Source organism: Miscanthus floridulus, chromosome 1, assembly GCF_019320115.1.
Source record: "Miscanthus floridulus cultivar M001 chromosome 1, ASM1932011v1, whole genome shotgun sequence".
Classification (NCBI taxonomy): Eukaryota; Viridiplantae; Streptophyta; class Magnoliopsida; order Poales; family Poaceae; genus Miscanthus; species Miscanthus floridulus.
The window spans coordinates 23,954,129-23,973,134 of NC_089580.1; the positions used below are offsets into that span (position 1 = coordinate 23,954,129).

The 19,006-nt window shown below is 47.1% G+C and overlaps 1 protein-coding gene across 1 annotated transcript; it reads left to right on the plus strand.

The window, feature by feature from the left end:
- The first annotated feature begins 16,704 nt into the window (after positions 1-16,704).
- On the plus strand, positions 16,705-17,563 carry LOC136476243 (uncharacterized). Its single transcript, XM_066474013.1, has one exon. The coding sequence runs from the start codon at positions 16,889-16,891 to the stop codon at positions 17,390-17,392; it is 504 nt and encodes a 167-aa protein (XP_066330110.1). The 5' UTR covers positions 16,705-16,888; the 3' UTR covers positions 17,393-17,563.
- Positions 17,564-19,006: the final 1,443 nt, after the last annotated feature.

Consider the following 19,006-nt stretch of genomic DNA (forward strand, 5'->3'; position numbering starts at 1 on the left):
AGATGCTCCAGCAGACTCCAGGATCGATGAAGGCATGCGGCGGGGGTGACAGAAGGGTATAGCGCCAGTGTGCAAGTGCAATGTATTTACCATGCAGCTGGAGACCCCACGTCCTCATCGAACAACCCGTTTTGGATCTCGCCCGTGGTGGATGCACAGCCGCTGGTTGGTTGCCGTCGAAGGGGCCATCCGGGGTCAGGTGAACCCACCAGCATGATCTCGCCGGCAAGGTCGACGTAGACCCCAAATTGGAGGGAAAGGGCATTGGCACTAAGAATGTACGGAGTAAGAATGTAAGAGGTTGTTAGTTTAAGAGATGTCACATCGAGTGTCACATGGGGCGATAGTAATAATAAAATAAATTACAGAAGTCGTCAGCCACAGACGAATTTATTAAGCCTAATTAATCCATCATCAGCACATGTTTACTGTAGTACCACATTGTCAAATCATAGACTAGTTAGACTTAATAATTCGTCTCGCAAATTAGTTTCAATCTGTGCATTTAATTTCATAATTAGTCTATATTTAATACTCTAAATTAATGTCAAACATCCGATGTAATAGGGACAAAAATTAGGAGGGGAAACCAAACACCCCTAAGTGGGTAGCTAATGGTGTTTTTTGGATCAGCTAAACTAATTATGGTCAATTGTCATTCAAGTTCATTTCTCCTCTCTCACTCAAACTTTTTTTTACGTTGACTCTCACTCAAACTTTGGATTGTGAGACGTATTTTGTAGCTCATGGATTGTGAAAGCTGAGAGTCAAAGGTGAACAAACAAATCCAACCGGGGAGTAGTGGATTGTTGATCTAGACAATCTGGATTATGGAATTCAGAGTTTTCAAAAACTATTTGTTTTTTAGTTTCAACTTTAAATCGTAAAAGACACAATCCGACAACCCAAAACTGAAATGCTTGTAGACCATTCACAACATAAACAAGCTCTCAGTGATGCAGTTGAACAAACCCGTATCTGAACATCAAACACGGGCAGGGTATGTTTGATCCATAGTACTAATAGGTAGTATGTCGAAATTAGCAAGAAATGATCAAATAGGTAGTGCTAGGCCACTTTTTCACCTAGATCTATTAGCATCTATTGGTGTGATAAATGTTGCCATTAGTTACTAGTAAAAATTAGCATGCTGCTTTCTACATTCTGAAATGTAGTGTTTCATCTTGAAATGTAGTGTATTCTAGATATTTTAAGATATATTAAGAGAAAATAGAAAAGACGTATATATCCTCAATTTATTTTCTAGTCAATTTAATTACTGATTGGACAGATGTTGTCATCCGCGTGTGTAAAGGGGTTGTTTAACACAATAACTTTTTTGTGGATCGCAGTACAAACACTTACTAGTATATATGAAAGACTAAGCCGTTAGGTTTTAAAATTGATGAAATTACCCTAGGCATCTCACTATCAATGGATGTCTCATCTGCCACCAAAAGAATGTCATCGCTATATTCTAAAATAAATACTGAAAAATGCGAGAAAACAACATAAAGATCCAGTTCACACCATACACTATCTACCAAGATTGTGCGCCTATTTAATATTCCTCCGTTCTTTTACTTGGATGTTTTAATCGTTTTAATTTTATTATACACTATGTTATTTGATAATAGAAGGAGTGTATAACAAGGAATAAAATAGGGCCTACACGAACAAAGAAGAAAGGATTAGGATCTACGCAGGCAGAGGGCCGCAGGGCTGACCGGAGGCGGCGCTGTGCAATGCATTTGGCTGCGGCTGGAGCCCTCCACCTCGCCGTGCGTCCTCGTCGAACAGCTCGCCCGTTTGTTTTGGATCTGGTGTCGGCGGCAGCTGGACCTCTCTACCAGCCACTTTGTGAGAATTTTGATTAGCCTATCCTCTGCATCCGGGCGTCGAATTTTCGTGCAGGGAAGAAGAACGGAGAGGCCGACGGCGAGATGATGAGCACCTGATGTGTGTTTTGGTTGGTGGATCGAGAATGAACAGATGCGTTAGGATAAGCTATCAATCAAGCTTTCAGGTGTGATGATACATTGGGCATAACACATATCGACCCCAGGCCTCTCAGCTTTGTTCCCACGACAGACAGAGGCTGCGGACGGTCACTCACACGTACGCTCGGCTGGACGGCTGGTGTCACGAGCTCAGACGGCACACGGGACGGCAGGCACAGAGCACAGAAGCAAAGCACCCACAGCCAGCCACGGCTAGCTAACCGGCGACGACAGTACACGATGCTGGTTGCCGAGCGGGACGTGCCAACGCTGGCATTGCTTATTCGGACGGAACCGTGCACGGTGCGACAGAAACCTAACACCTTTACGCCAGGTTAGCTGTTAGCAGTACCAATCCACCAATCTAGCTATTAAAGCTGATATTTTTCAATTGTTTGATGACTTTTATAATCAAAAAGTGGACACTAGTAGGATCAATTATGGGATAATCACCTTGTTACCAAAAATCAAAGATGCTTCCATGATTTAACAGTTCAGACCCATTTGTTTATTGAAATGTTTGTACAAATTAGGGCCCGTTTGCTTCGCTGAAAAAACAAACCGAAACACTGTTCCGGCTAATTTGTTGTGAGAGAAAAATACTGTTCCGGCTGGAAAAATAAGCTGAAAAGTACAGATTATAAGAGAAGCGAACATGACATTAATCACAAAAACTTTGACTATCAGGTTGGAATTGGTTGCTGATAAATTGATTCATAACACTCAGACTGCATTTATGAAAAATAGAAATATTATGTCTGGCATTATGTGTCTGCATGAAATTTTGTATGAGACTAAGAGAAAAAGGAAATTGGGATGGATTTTGAAAAGGCATAAGATAAGGTTAATTGGAAACTGTTATTTGAATGCATGGAAAAAAGAGGCTTTCATAGCAAGTGGTGCTTTTTGTTTCAGGTGGTACTGTAAGTGTAAAAGTGAATAATAAGATTGGTTCTTATATTAAAAGTTTCAATGGGGTTAGGCAAGGGGACCCTTTATCTCCTATCTGATTCAATTTTGTAGCTGCTTGACTAGGATGATACATAAAGCTCAAGAAAATAACTTAGTCACTGGTATGATAAGTCACGTTATTCCTAAGGGGGTGGCAATTTTATAGTAGGCTGATGATACCATCTTAGCCCCGTTCGGCTTACCCCATATTCGGCTTGTTTCGGCTTCTTTTTTCAGCCGGAACAGTGTTTTTCTCTCATACCAATTCAGCCAGAACAGTGTTTTTCAGCCAGTTTCAGCCAAAATTCTGCCAGCCGAACGGGGCCTGAGGGAGCTACTCACATGAAACTGTTGTTATATCTTTTTTAAATGCTTGCTGGGCTGAAAATTAATTTTAATAAAAGTGAGATTCTTATGATCAATGATGAAGAAAACTGGGGGCAACATTATGCTGAAATTTTCAATTATCAAGTTGGTCTTTTCCCCATTAAGTTTTTGGGGGTTCCTGTTAGCCCAAGTAGACTGAAAGTTAGTGATTGGCTACCTTTGGTTGAGAAGGGAAATAAAAGGTTGGATGTTTGGAAAGAAGGTACATTATCCATTGCTGGGAGGTCCACTCTCATTAAAGCTAGTTTAAATAATTCTCCAATATATCATATGTCGGTTTATCTGCTTCCTAAAACCATCATCAATAGCCTTGATAAGATTAGAAGAACCTTTTTCTGGCAAGGTGGTGGGACAAAAAAGAAATATCATTTGGTTAGATGGAAGTAATCTGTAAATGTAAAAAGAAAGGAGGTTTGGGGATCAAAGATTTGAGAAAATTGAATATCAGTTTAATGTGCAAATGGTGGTGGAGGTTGGAAAAAGAAGGTGGTCTGTGGCAGGATATAGTTAAATACAAATACTTGAAAGATAAGTCCATTTATGAGGCTAGTCACAGGTTGAATGATTCTCCAATTTGGTCTGATTTGATTAAGGTCAAAACAATTTATTTGCAAGGAAGAGGTATTTCCATTGGTAATGGGAAGTTAACTAGATTTTGGCTTGATCCTTGGGTATATAAAGAACCTTTAGCTCTGTCTGCTCCTGTGCTGTTTGAATTATGTGAAAATAAAAATGTTACTGTGGCACAAGTCTTGAATGGTTGCCAGATTACCTTTCGAAGATGGTTATTTGATGATTTGAGAACTATTTGGAATAGCATTTTATATGATTCTATGAATTTCCATATCAAGGATAGTGAAGATATAATTTTATTGGTGTTGGGTAAGAATGGGAGATTTACTGTCAAATCAGTGTATGATGATCTTACTAGTTCTAGTGCTGGGATTTATCACAAAGGAATCTGGAAAGGTAGAATCCCTGAGAAGATTAAGATTTTTATGTGGCTTATGGCTAATAATGCTATTTTGACTAAAGATAACCTGAGAAAGAGAAAATGGCTAGGTGATCCTAGTTGTGTGTTTTGTGATACTGTTGAAACTGTTTCTCGTCCCTTTTTCCAATGTCCTGTTGCTAAGGTCATTTGGATGGTAGTAGCTAAATGTTTTGGGGCTGCTAATGTTCCTGCAAATCTTGATCAATGTTGGCTGTGGTGTGAGCGGTGGTTGCCATTTGGGAAGAAATTTCACCCTTGGGGGGTGGCAGCCATATGCTGGGCGATTTGGAAATGCAGGAACAAAGCTGTTTTCGATGGAAAAATGATTAAAAATCCTTTGGAAATCATATGCCATGCTTGTGCGCTCATGATATATTGGTCAGGTTTGTATGCAGAACTGGATAGAGATCAACTGGTGGAAGGCGCAAACACAATGTTGAGGGTGGCCAAGGAGATTCTGGTGGCCCAAACCACAAGACAGGTGAATCAACTGCTCTTGGAAGATGGTGAACCGTCAGATCAAGCTGAAGACTCTGCTTAAGCTGTACACGCTTCATTCTGGGGGAAGCTCTGTGGAAGACAACTGGGGAGTCTGTATGATGGTTGGTTCGTGAACACTGTTGGGTCTTCTTTTGGGTGTTGGCTGGTAACAGTGCGGTTTCGTAGCGTAGTTCCTCTAAGAACGCTCTGATGGTCGTAATGTCAGTTCTCTCCGGTTCAGGTTAGGCCCGTTTGGTAAGCGGATAGTTGGAGGTTTAGCTCTATGCTCATTATGGAGTTGGTTCCTCTGAGCTGTGCTCAGCTTTTTTGGTTCGTCTGCCACTGTCTGGGGTTCCCGCTATCGCTAATGGAAATGGGGTTCCCGCGTGGAAAAAAAAATCCACCAATCTAGCGGCAGTGTGCAGTGCAGTGCAGCGTAGCGGTGACCACCACTGTTTGCGCCAGAAAAGGGGCCTCAACAGGAGCTGTGCCGTTTCGTCCCTGGCCCAGTAGTAGATCGATCGAGCGGAGCGGACACGGTATGCAGTGCAACTCGTCGAGAACTCGAGATAGCCGGGTCCAGATAACTCGGTTGGGTGGCTTGCATAACCAGAGTCCAGAGCAGACACAAAAGGGATAACAATCAGAACGGACACGGAAAGATGGCCTTTAACTTAGGTCACTTCCGTCTACCAGTCCAGACCTCCTTTTGCCTTTTTCCTTCCTCGACTCGATTCGACGTCCGATGCCGATGCGGCAATGCTCCAACTTCCTGCACTTGTATTGTACGTGTAGTTGTGTTGTCATTCGACTCAAAACCGCACCACCAAAAGACACGAAGAATCCGTCGAATCGGGCTCGAGATGAGAGAGCATCCAAGAGCTACTTCATTCATCAGACAACGACTGACGATGTCTTCGCTTTCGCATCAGAATAACCGAATAACCAATCCGATCTTTGTTAAATCTGCACGGCTGGCCCTGAACCAACCGTTTCCAACTCAAACTCACGTACTACGACCAACCTTTTCCCGTTTTATCTTATCCAGCGGCTCTGACCTCTGAGCCTCCGATCTGACAGCGCGTGACAGGTTTTATCAACAAGGAATGCCGTTCCGATTCCCCATCGACCGAACCAACTAAGGCCCCGTTTAGTTCCACCCAAAAGCCAAAAATTTTTGCATAGTAACCGTCACATCGAATCTTGCGGCACATGCATGGAGTACTAAATGTAGACGAAAAAAAAACTAATTACACAGTTAGTCGAGAAATCGTGAGACGAATCTTTTAAGCCTAAATAGTCCATAATTGGACAATTTTTACCAAATACAAACGAAAGTCCTACAGTAGCCAAAAGCCAAAAATTTTCGGAACTAAACACGCCCTAAACCAACCGAGCTGGGCAGCTGGTTACCGTCGTCCGGCAGCGCTGCCCCTCCGGTGTCGGCCCGCCCGCGAGCAGCGACGCGCTGGCGCTAGATTCTGCCTGCGCGCACCGAACAGCCGGAACCTTTCTTCTGAAATGTTTCAGTTGGGACGTCTTGGATTAGGGATAGTTTAGGGTGTATTTAGTTCGCGAAATGAAATTTTTTGGATGTCACATCAAATGTTTTGAGATGTTGGAAGAGGTTTTCGGATACTAATAAAAAAAACTAATTACATAGCTCGTCTGGAAACTGCGAGACGAATTTATTAAGCCTAATTAATCAATCATTAGCTCATGTTAGTTATTGTAGCACTTATGACTAATCATGGACTAATTAGTCTTAAAACATTTGTCTCGCGATTTTCAACCAAACTGTGCAATTAGTTTTTTTTTCGTCTATATTTAATACTTCATATATGTGCCGCAAGATTCGATGTGATAGTTTGGGTTGAAAATTTTTGGAAACTAAACCAGGCCTTAATCATCATACGAAGAGACAAATGTGGTTGTTCGCGATAATCTAATGGGGGGTCGTCTGACCGCAAGCCTGGCACGGGCTCGGGAGAGATGTCTGGTGGGCGATCGGGTGCAGCGCACCGAGCTGCAGCAGGGTAGTGTGCGGCTGATGGCCAAATGGGCTCGTGAATCTCTTCTGTCTGGTTCACTAAAAAAAAATCTCCTGTCTGCTTAAATTAACCCCGGGGTGTCAGAACCCAGGACACAAAACGCAGTAATGTACTACTCCGGTCTCCTCCAGCCGAGTGTAACATTTTAAACGTTGATTGCCAGTTGGGTGTCCAGTGTTGTTGGAGGACCATTTTTTACTAGGAGTAATCTATGATCCATCCTGCAACTGCAACCCCTTTGAGCAAGGCCGTGTTTGGCATGGCTCACAAGGGCTTCAGCTACTCCTTAAAATACTGTAGCAACACTGCAGCATAAAGTCGTTTCGAATTTCGAGGTAAAAATGAATTGAGAAGAGGAGAAGTCGGTGAAGCTACGATTTAGAGTTTCTCTGGCTCCTCGCTACAGTACACCTACAGTGCATGAGCCGAAGACCCTGGGAGCTGTGCCAAACACGCTCTAAGGCCTGGTTTAGTTCCAAAAAGTTTTCCCAAAAAGTGATACAGTATCCATCGCATCGAATCTTGCAATACGTGCATGGAGCATTAAATGTAGACAAAAAAAAACTAATTACACAGTTTGGTTGGAAATCGCGAGACGAACATTTTGAGCCTAATTAGTTCATTATTGAACACTAATTATCAAATAAAAATGAAATGCTACAGTAACCGAATTCCCAATTTTGCCCAACTAAACAAGGACTGATGGTGGGTGAGTGAGCTTTTTGCGTGAATGATGCTGATGCCATGGTACACTGCGCTGAGCTGAACAGATTTACTCCTACGTACAGTACTCGTCAGTCGTCACAAGACAGGGATCGATCGGGCAATGCAATGCAATGAATTCATGGGCACTGTTTGGAATTGACCTTTCTTAACAATGGGTAGGGCCCAGAAAAGGACGGGCATCGGCGATGGCCGTGGCCGATGGTCGATGGAGATGCATCTCTCTCCGGCTGATGATTGGGGATCTGAATCTGATCTGCCGATGTTAATGCTTGGATCCGCACGGACGCAACGACGAAGAACACTCACAAACTCGGCAGAGGCCACACTGCCAATGATCAGCAGGTATGGGCGTCCGGATAGCTCGAGCTCCAGCTCCAGCGATCGTTTACTCCTCTCCGGTCCCGGTGCATTATTTCTGGGACTTGCATTGGGTTGGGTGGTCCACCTGCCAGTGCCAGAGAGCTCGGCTGTCCTCTGAATTATTTTCAGTGGCGTCCACGCGCGGGCTCCAGCATGGGCGGGGCGTGGCGCGGGCGACGGGACCGTCCAGCTAAGCTGCCTGTACGTGTCACGCCGTGGCGTCATGAAGGGGACAGCGTCGGAGCGGGATCCGGAGCGGTCGCACCGCAACTGCATGCAGATCGATTCGCATCCGCAGCTGCAGGCGCGCGCGCGCCAGCGCAAGGGCACGACTAGGGAGCCGGTACGGTACTGTGGAGCTCTGACAATGGCGCGAGCCCATGAGCTGTCGGAGGAATCCAATGCCGACGAGCTGGAAAATCGGACGCCGATTGACCAAATGCTTTCGCTAAAACGAACATCCGGCCTACCGTTTTGCCCAGGTAGAGGTCGTCAATCAAGCATTTCCAAAACAAGAATAAAATAGCCTGCGGACATATGTCGTGGCTCTTGGAGGCCGTAGGAGCATGTCTGAATGCCCGTGCCGCGGACGCGATATTTTTAGTGAAGCTGCGTTTCGCGGCTCATGCGAATCGTGATCTCCTTTGCTATCGCAGCGTATCCAGAAAGACCCCGCATGTCGCTACGGAGAAAACGGCGCGAAGCTGCCGTGTTTGGCGGTTCCTCGGGGCGTTTCGTGACCCTGCGCGCACGCTGCCCCTCCCGCATCAGGCATGCAGCGCAATGATCGGCTCCGTCTCCTGGTCCTCTAGGTGTTTCTTCCTCGCCGTTTCCTCGTCGGAGTGCTCCGGCAATTATAGATTAACAAAGCGCCGTTTTGCGCCAAAAGATCGATCGCTAATCGCCATTGCACGTTCAGCTAGCACATGTGATGGATTTGCTTAATTTTCTTCTCTGTCACATGTGATGGATTTGCTTAATTTTCTTTTCTGTTAACTCCGTGGCATGCATGGTTGAATGCAGCCCTTTATTTCTTTCATTACTTTGTGACGCCTCACTCTATCATACCATGCAATGTTTAACAGCAGACTTCACAAAACCGGGCCGTCCGCTGATCCTGAACTGGACTGTCTCCAACGAGACCACCCAAATCCAAAATAGATAGCAAGAGACCCAAAATCAGCATTCAACAGAGTACCTATACGGAAGACCTATTTTAGGTTGCCTGAGAGGCATAGCCCAAATATGAACATCTTCTCTCCTGAAAACTCATTTACAGAAATGATTCTCTTTTGTGTCTTGTTGTTGGAGAAGATGCCGAATAGATATTAAACCTTCTACCTGTATCGCTACCCAAAGCACGAATAGATCTTGTATTTTAGGTACTTGTAGCGCTACCCAAAATACGAATGAATCTTGTATTTTGAGTGTTGTTTTTGAAGATAAGCCAATGCATGATGCACCAGCGCAGCGAAACCACTGGCCCATCAACTGCGCAAGTGACGAGCGCCCACTGGCACGGCAGGTTGGCCCCCACGACGCCATGCATGTAGAGATTTTTTTTAATTTTAACATATTTTTTAAACTAATTTTAAATCTAACACTTTCGATTTTTTTAACTAACACTTTTGGCCGCGCCTATTGTCCTGGCGCGGCCAAATGCTTGTGCCGCGTTATGTATGGTGGCGCGGCAGAGGGCTGACGTGGCGACGACCAGAAGCGCTGACCGCTGACATGGCAGGGCTCTGCCGCGCCACCGATCTTGCATGATCCATGGCGCGGCAGAGCCGGGTATAACCTCCGCCGCGGCCAAGCCCGCTGCTCGATCAGCAAAGCGGCCTAGGCGTCGCTCCCGCTCCCGCCCGTCGCCAAGCACGCCGGCCGCCGCTCCACGAACGGCGACAGCCCGGCCCTCCATTGCCGCCTCCCTCCCTTTCCTTCCATTCCCCGGCCGCCTCCCTCCCTCCTCGTAGTTCAAGGTAATGACGCACATTTTATTTTCGTTTGAATGGTGGATAGGATATTATGAATGAGAGTTAAGATTAGTAGAAAAATTATGTTTGGGAACTATGGTGAAGATATTAGTTTGATTTTGTCAATGTTAAGGTTAATTATGTAGTTAGAAGTATGTTTGCCATGTATATTTTAGTTGCTCTAATTGTTGTTTATAATATTTTAGTTGCATTGCAAATGATTACATTTTATATTAATTTGCGTTGTTTTGATTGATGTTTAATTTTAACCTTTTTATTAAATGGAAGACATGTTTCGGGAGCAGTTATGGCGAAAACGGGGTCGTCCTAGAGAAATATACCCCGACGAGTCTAGCAAAGATGCCCCCGTCCCACCTAAACTCCATGTCCCTAATTGTGACTGTGGTCGTCCGGCCGACGTGTTTCAATCGAGACATCCGGACACAATGGCTCGTTGCTTCTACACGTGCAGTCATTTTAATGTAAGTAATTATTTCCGTATATTTTTTTCTTCTTCATTTGTATTACTAGGTTACTAATATTTTATTGAATTTTTGTTGTGTAGGTCCATGAGAGGTGATTTTTTCAGTGGATCGACGGTGCAGACAAGTTTGACCCCAGATACCTCCTTTTTGACGATTGGTGGAGAGGGCGACATCTACGAGAGCACTTTGAGCGGTGGGTTCCACCTCCCCCTAATCCCCCTCCAATGACGGCTAAGGAGAAGCACTTAGCCACAGTTAGACGATTTGAGGAACCTCCTCTGTGCCATTGCGAAGACCGAGCCGTGATAAATTCTGACAATATATTAGAGTTTGTGTGTCCAAACAAGCATGAAGTAAGTGCAAAGTGTATGTGTTGAAATATTGAGCTATATATGTCATATACTAATGTCATGTTATTTAGGTGTATTCAATGGTGAAGTGTCGTTTCAAGGAGTGATTGTATGGTCCTAAGAACAAATGGCCCGAAGAACCTCTAAAAGCAAAACAAAAGAAGAAATAAAGGTTAATTTACAAAGCACCACTAGTCAAATATGAATGCGGTGTTAATTCTAACTATGGCCTAGTCCCTTTAGAGCTTGGAATAGGTCATTATTGCGGCCATATGGTTGAGTACGAAGAGGTTCGTTATTTTTGTGGTAAACATGAAATCGTATTTTGTTTCTTTTGCTAAGACATATATGATATAATATTTCTTTTGAACAGAGCACTAGGAAATATATGTGGGAATGTTACGATGGTCAAGCTAAGTTCTTGGATGAACTGAAGAAGAGGCAACTAATTGCAAGGAAGAGTGAATATGGACCTGACTATATCAACCTATTCGTTAAACATCACAAAGAAAAGATACGTGAGTTTGCTAGACAGCGCGGTATTTATAACCCAATCGATGTTGGGCTTAACAAATGGGGATTGGAGAGACGGATGACGTTAGAGGAGAAGAGGGCAAGGAAGGAGGCAAGGAAGGAGACAAGAGTACAGATGCAGGTCTTGAATGAGCATGTTGCTGTATTGTGTGCCAGTGAGTGCTTGAACGTCTATTTTCGTTACCTGATTTGAAATATAATATAATCACGTTGCTAACTGATTGCATTTTATACATGAAGGGATTGGATATAGCGAGGAACATACTACAGAGGTGGCACGTGCAAGGTATAAGGAAAAGAAGTTAGATGGGCACAGAAAGCGAGCTGATCGCACCGTTGAATCACCGATTATATTGTCTAATGAGGGGGACGAGGATGAGGACGACACTGCCAGACTTAGTGAGCTAATTGCTGTAGTAGAGATGGGCTTGTAGGTGGAGGAGGATGAGGACGACACTGGCAGACTGAGCGAGCTCATCGCTCTAGCAGAGGCGGGCTTACAGGTGAAGGAGGATGAGAACGACACTAGCAGACTGAGCAAGCTCATCGCTCTAGCAGAGGTGGGCTTACAAGTGGAGGAGGAGGATGACACGTTCTTCACTCAGGCCTTAGCGGCCGCAGATGAAGCGGAGGCCGCTAACTACAGGTGACAGGCAGGTCAGAGCAACGCAGGTGAGCCTAACCATAGCAACAGGGTTGTGGTTGAGGATTGATACTTGGACGACGAGTTGCTTACTCAGTATGTTTATGACTGAGGGTTTTTGATTACGCCGTCTGTTAGTTCCATGCTTTATTAATAATCAATGTAGCCATATAGTAGAAATTCTATTGTGTTGTCTTATATTCCATTTGAACTACTGATGTATTGTACCTATATATTATGTACTTGGATTACCCATGATCGATCTTAAGTGATCACATTTGTTTGTATCATGCGTTCAAAATTTCTAAAACGAATATAATCATTTGTCGCACCATAGCACACGGCGTGTCTGTGCTGTACAAAACTACAGAACTACAAGCGGAGGTGGGCTTACAGGTAGAGGTGCTATACAAAACTACAAGTGCTGTACAAAACAAACATGAAGTAAATAAATGAACGATAAGTTGCCATACAACATTTTTATTGGTTTATGAGTCTATAAGTTTTCGACGACAATATTCGTTCGACATAAGTTCGACGTAATGAACTAAGTTCCACGACGTAATGAACCTCATCGTCTGGTACAAGAAGGGGGTCGTCGTACTCCATATCAAAAAGGGGATCAGTTGGTGCGGCATGGGAGGGGCCATCCTGTTACAAAATGATAAACAAAGGGTTGGAGTATTTAAATTAACAATTTTCAGATTAACATTATGTAGCATTGCAAAATTTGAACTAGTTGTTATGCAATACGAACACAATATGAAATCACCTGTTGTCTTCTATGCCGGCTAGCCTTGTGGCCAGATTATTTGCAAACGGAGCAAAGATTTCTGTCACGGGTCTCGTTGAAGTCTCCCCCACCGTACATGTCTTCGCTGTACCCTCTCATAGCGTTCATGTCCCCCTTCAGTCGCTTCTTCTTCCTCCTACTCGTCCCTACCTTCATTAGATACGGATGCGACACGTAGTCATAACCATTATAAGGTGGCCACTGTGTTGGGTCAAGGTATGGTTCGAAGCTCATCTCCCAAATACTAACGGTGTTCGAACGGAGATACAAGGGTGACATATATGGCAGATCCTCATAGTTGTACCCGCGAACCCTACAGGCCGTGATCATATGAGAGCAAGGGGCATGCATGATCTGAGGGACATTGCAACTGCACTCTACCTTTTTAAGATCAACTCGGTAGTTTCGTCCACCATAATGTTTGCCGCCTAGGCTCATGCCACCCTTGCCCCGTACACTAAAGATATGGCGGCGGGGTCCATACGGCTCAGCGGTGTGCTGCTTGGCTAATTCCTCGGGCTCCTTCAAATGTTCAGCTCTGGCCTTGCCAAAACGCCCATGCTCAGCTATATTTCTCTACGTAAGCTCCCACCTCTTCACAAAATATTCGTTGCACTTATGAAAGAAGAACTCAACAATTTCAGACACAGGCAACGATCGAACTCCGGTGAATAGACGGTTGAAGGACTCCGAGGAGTTAGTGGTCATGATGCCATACCTAAAACCCCCCTCGTCATATGCTAATGCCTACTGAGCCTTCTGTTCCATCTGTGCCTCTAACCAAGCCTTTCCCGCTGCATTTACCATCTTATCTAGTTCTCTCTTTGTCTCCTTGAACTGGTGCTCTATACGTACACAACATAGAGCCTTTACCTTGTCACATACCTCCTATTTTCACTGACGCTGTCAGAAATTAGCGGCAAAGTGTCTCATGCACCATCTATGTACTAGAGGTGGGAACCCATCTATATGCTCAGTTACAGCATTAAGAAGCCCTACGTGATGGTCGAAGATCAAACATATAGTGCGAGTTGGGCCAAGCAATTGCACACGTAGAAGCCGCATGAACCATGATCACGATTCATTGTCTCTCCCTCTGCCAAAGCAAATGCCACGGGTACTATCTGGTCCTCAGAATCAACAGTAGCAGCCATCATCAAGGTGCTCCTGTACTTTCCTGTCAGAAAAGTGCCATCAACAAGTACGACTGGCCGACAAAACTGAAATGCATGTTCTGTTTGCGTAAACGACCAGAACACACGATAGAGTACATGTCTCAATGGGTCCCGAAAAAACATCCCTCCGGTATCCACAAACCATTTCAAGCTAGGGTTGTAATAATGCATTGCACATAAGATGCGGGGCACCCTGTTGTACGCTTCCTCCCAAGTACCGCATCGAATCGCCAGAGCAATTTACTTAGCACGCCAAGCCTTTTCATACGTCACATCGTACCTAACGAATCCAGATATGGACTGTTGTAAAGAAGACACCGAGATGTCGTTATTGTCATCAACGAGCCCCAATATACGACGGGCAAGATAACGTGCAGTGAGTTGTTAATGATTTTCCTTCCCCCTATTGTCTAGGCAAGTGTGGGGTTCAACAACTTTAGTTATCCTCCACTTGCCATCACTCTATCTCCTTCGTGCATTTAACCTCCACAAATAACCGTTTTTGCATATCAAGTGGTACCTCAACTCCTGGTCTGAATGAGTGACGGTGTACGGTCTATGGTGGTACACAGCATAGTCCTGAAGAAAGAGTTTCATCTCTGACATTGTGTTGAATATCATTCCTTTCCTAAGAGTTTCTGTCTTATGGTTATACAATGAATTCCTACACATCTGAAGACCGGTATCACAAACTACCATATCCGTCATGCTAACATCCCTATAGTTCGAAACGCCCCTGAAAGGTACGTTCTTGGACCTTAGTTGCTCAAGCTCAGTCGCTGTGTAAGGTGGTGGTAGAACATACTGATACGCTTCGCTAATTCTGGTCCTTGAATCATAGGGGATATCATCTGCAGCCAAATCTATGACTAGTCTACCCTGAGTATGGACACCTTGTAAAACCTCAGTTGGTACTGGTAATGGCATAGTATGTACCGGTACTGACATGGCATCAGCCGTTGTTACCATAGCATCTGTACCTCCTCGGTCATCATCAGAATCATCTGAATCACTACTAACTACATCACCGATCCTGTCATCCTCCTCCTCCTCCTCCTCCTCCTCCTCCTCTTCCCGTTCGAACTCATTCACATCAAAGTCATTGGTTATACAGTCTACTGCAGTTGAATGAAACTGCTCCTGCGTCAACTGACCGTCTAAATCCATGTTATCCTGAGTTGCTTCCCCTTCGACCCCTAATTCTTTTTCATTGCCTCCAAAACCATAAATTGACGAGCCGTCCTGAACACCATGCATCCTGTACCCATTCTCCACCACCACCTCAGCCATGGGCACATTAGAACCTTGGGGAACCCTAGTGTAGCGGGACCAGTGAGCAAGGTCGCGTAAGGGCATGAGGACATATTGTGCCCTAGTCTTCCCAGTATCAAACCTCTTTTTTAGTGTGAAATCACCGTCAAACTTTATATTCAAACGGACACAAATGTCGTTGAAGCTAGGAGGTTCATCCAACCATTCAAATTCTTCTTCCATATCCTCAAGCATACCATCCTCTCTTCTAACACTTCCTTCCTGCAAAACTCTAACACAACAATCCATCTGCAGAAACATTTCAAGAAACTTCATTAAGTCGTCGAAATCATCGTACTTAATGTCCATACTAACATTAATATATTTTCTAACTATAACTATATTAACTAATCAAATATTAACATCTATACAAAACATACTATAACTGTACTAACTAAACTACCAAACTTTACTACCTATACTAACTTATTATATTACGTATACTAACTAAACTAACTAACTATACTAACTATACTTTAATAATTTTACTAACTTTATTAACGGTGCTAACTATATTAGTGGAGTACCTCGTTGCAGCGTGTAAGACCGGGCCGGGAGGCACGGGCGCAGGGCAGCCGCCGTGCGTGACTAGAGGTTCTGGCCGGAGGGAGAGGCGCGTCGGCGTGCGGGCGCGGCCGCCGCCCGGCGGCCGACGACCTGGCTGCCTGGCTTCCTGGCTGGCGCGGGCGGGCGGACGTGGCTGGCTTGCTGGCGCGGACGGGCGGCGTGGGCGGTCGCGGCCGCAGCAGACGGCGTGCATTGCGGCGGGCAGGCGCAGGCGAAGGCGGGCGCGGCGGCCAGGCTGCCTTGCTGCGCTGCTCAGAGAACGGCGACTGCTCGGGCACGCGGGCCGTGGCGGAGGTTATACCCGACTCTGTCGTGCCATGGATCAGGGCGCGGCACTGCCGCGCCAAGATCGGTAGCGCGGCAGAGCCCTGCCACATCAGCGGTCAGCGCTTCTAGCCGCCGCCACGTTAGCCCTCTGCCGCGCCACCATGCATGGCGCGGCACAGGCATTTGGCCACGCCAAGGCAATAGGCGCGGCCAAAAGTATTAGTTAAAAAAACCGAGAGTGTTAGATTTAAAATTAGTTTTGAGAAAGTGTTAAAATTAAAAAAAAATCCACGCAGAGAGCCAGCGCCAGCCGCCAGGTAACGCGACACGGTGGCTAGCCAAGTCGCAGCGCGTGCGAGGCGTGCGCTGCGCCGAACGGACGGGCCTACGCAGCGGCGGTCGCACTGCTCGTACAGTGACGGCCTGACGGGAGCGCGCGCACAGCATTTACGCGCGCGTACTGCAGAGTCCCCGCATGCAAGCTGTCCTCAACAACCTCCAGGCTGGCATCCTCTCTCTCGATAGCCTCGTCGCTCCTTTTTCCCTCTCTGCTCCCCTGCCTTCACCGCACTACCCGACGAGTCCACCTCGGCTATATATACGCGCGCGCACCGGACGCCGCCTCGGCCTCGCTACTCAGCTCAACCAGTCGTCCAGTCCACCAGCCAGCCAGCCAGCAGCTCGCCGGTCGCCTCGCTCCTGCACTGGTTGCCGCTGGAGCTAGCCGGCTGTTGTGTAGCAAGAGCGAGGAGAGCTCTCCCTGGATTCCTTCGCTCCGTGAACGAGCAGACGCAGCAGCACATTAGACACATTCTCAGATTCGTTCTACAGTACAGTACAAATGGGAGCCTGCAACTCGTGCGAGGCCACGGCGGTGGCGGCGGCGCCGGGGTGGACGGCGGAGGAGGCGAGGGTTGTGCTCGTGGACGGCTCCCTGCGGCGGTTCCCGGGCGGCACGCGGGCGTCGCAGGCCGTGAAGGCGGCCGCCGGCACGGCCGCGGCGGCGGCCTCGTGGTTCCTGTGCAGCGCGGACGGGCTGGAGCTCGGCGGCGCCGTGGCGGCCGTGGGGTCGGAGGAGGCGCTGCAGCCCGGGCAGCTGTACTTCGTGCTCCCCGCCGCGATGCGGCGCCGCCCGCTGCAGGCGGAGGAGATGGCCGCGCTCGCCATCCGCGCCAACGCCGCGCTGGTCGGCGACCACGACGGCCCGCTCGTGTTCCCGGAGGCCGCCGCCGCGGCCGCCGGCAACGGCAACGGCGCGCGGTCCGGCAAGGCGTGCCGGAGGTCCAGGAGGGGCAGCAGCCGCGGCAGGGACTTCGTGCTGGACCTCGGCGCCATTGCCGAGTAGCCGTCGGCCAGCTAGGAGAACGACATAACGGGCAGCCCGCGGCGACAAGAAAATGAAAAAAAAAACATCCATCCATCTGTAGCTACTCGTAAAACTGATCTACTGGAGGCTTTGACTAATGCTAGTGTAGTGTAGTAGCCGTGTAGGAAAAGAAATGCAGTTCAGCTTGCATCTGCCTTGTGTAACCGTGTACGTAGTAGAATACGCGACAGGGTGTACGTGTAGATACGAGCGTCCCCATGTGCGAACAGCCGAGCATGCACCGTGATCCAAGGGCCGGCCTGCAGACGCCCAGGACTCCGGTGTGTGTCTGACTGCCGGGGCCCGCATTGAGATGAGCTGAGCTGTTAACCGCTGGGTTTGGGATCGACATGCCAATCAGCCAATGCGGCGATCCAATGAACGACAAACGAGTCAACGACTCGAATTTACCAAGGGCCTGATGCCAAAATTTTTGACAAAACGCTACTGTAACGTTTTCGTTGTTATTTGACAATTAGTGTTTAATCATAGTCTAATTAGGCTTAAAAGATTCATCTCGTGGATTTCGTCTAAACTGTGTAATTAGTTTTATTTTTTATTTATATTTAATGCTTCATGCATAAGTCTAAAGATTCGATGTGACGGAGAATCTTGAAAAATTTGGCGTTTTGGGTGGAACTAAACAGGGCTCAAGTTGATGCAGATTTTGCTATGCAAAAGTTGCGTGTGCCTTGTACTGTACGTAAAATCTTTCGTATGTCCTCTTCCGGTCGGCTGTATGCAGAAGGCGTACGTAGAGCAGTACACCTGTATTCGGTTGGTTTGGGGTGGTCGACTCGGGGAAGCAGCGTGCCGGTTTGGGTACGAGGACAAGGACACGGGCTGGGAGAGGGAGGCCGCGTCCTTTCCCTTTCCCATCATGGCATCGCCAGATTAACGCCCCATCTCTCTCGGCCACTTGGCTGGCCGGCCCTCGTCGCTTGTTGGCCACTGGCCACTGCCGGCCGGCAGCCCGCCCCGGCGGCCCCGGCCATCACTGGGATGGGAACGGATGCGATGGCGCGCGGAGCTCGCGCACACTTGCGCGAGGAGACGTGACGTGCCGGGTCCGCGGCGCGCGCCCTGCCGCCCCAGACGTCGTATGTGCCTGGAGCCCTTGACAGATGACTGATCGAGTGCTAAACCGGCCAGGATAGAAATGCTTTGCTGTGGATGAGCAGTTAAGCACAGCGGATGAGAAGCACGGCGGATAAACGGGCACCCTGAATTGATTCGCGATTCCGCCGGCGCGGCCGTCGTAGTGCGCACCACATCGGTTACACGTCCGGACTGGATGTCGTCCTCTCGTCGGCGGGCGGAACACAAGTTCGGCGCTCGGTTCTGTTTCTGTCTATGGGAATATGTGCATTCCATTTCCACGGCTCCAAACGCTGCTCCACCACCTTTTCGTGGACTTCGCGATTCTGAGGGAACTCGTGGAAGCCGAATGTCGTACGGGAGAGTGCCAACTGAGGTGGAGGTTTCCTTAAAAAAAACAGAGGTGGAGGTGACGGGGCGAAATTCGATCTCAGGGCAAGTGACACGCTAACATGTACTTAGGGGCAGATCTAGAAATTTTAGCAAGGTAATGTC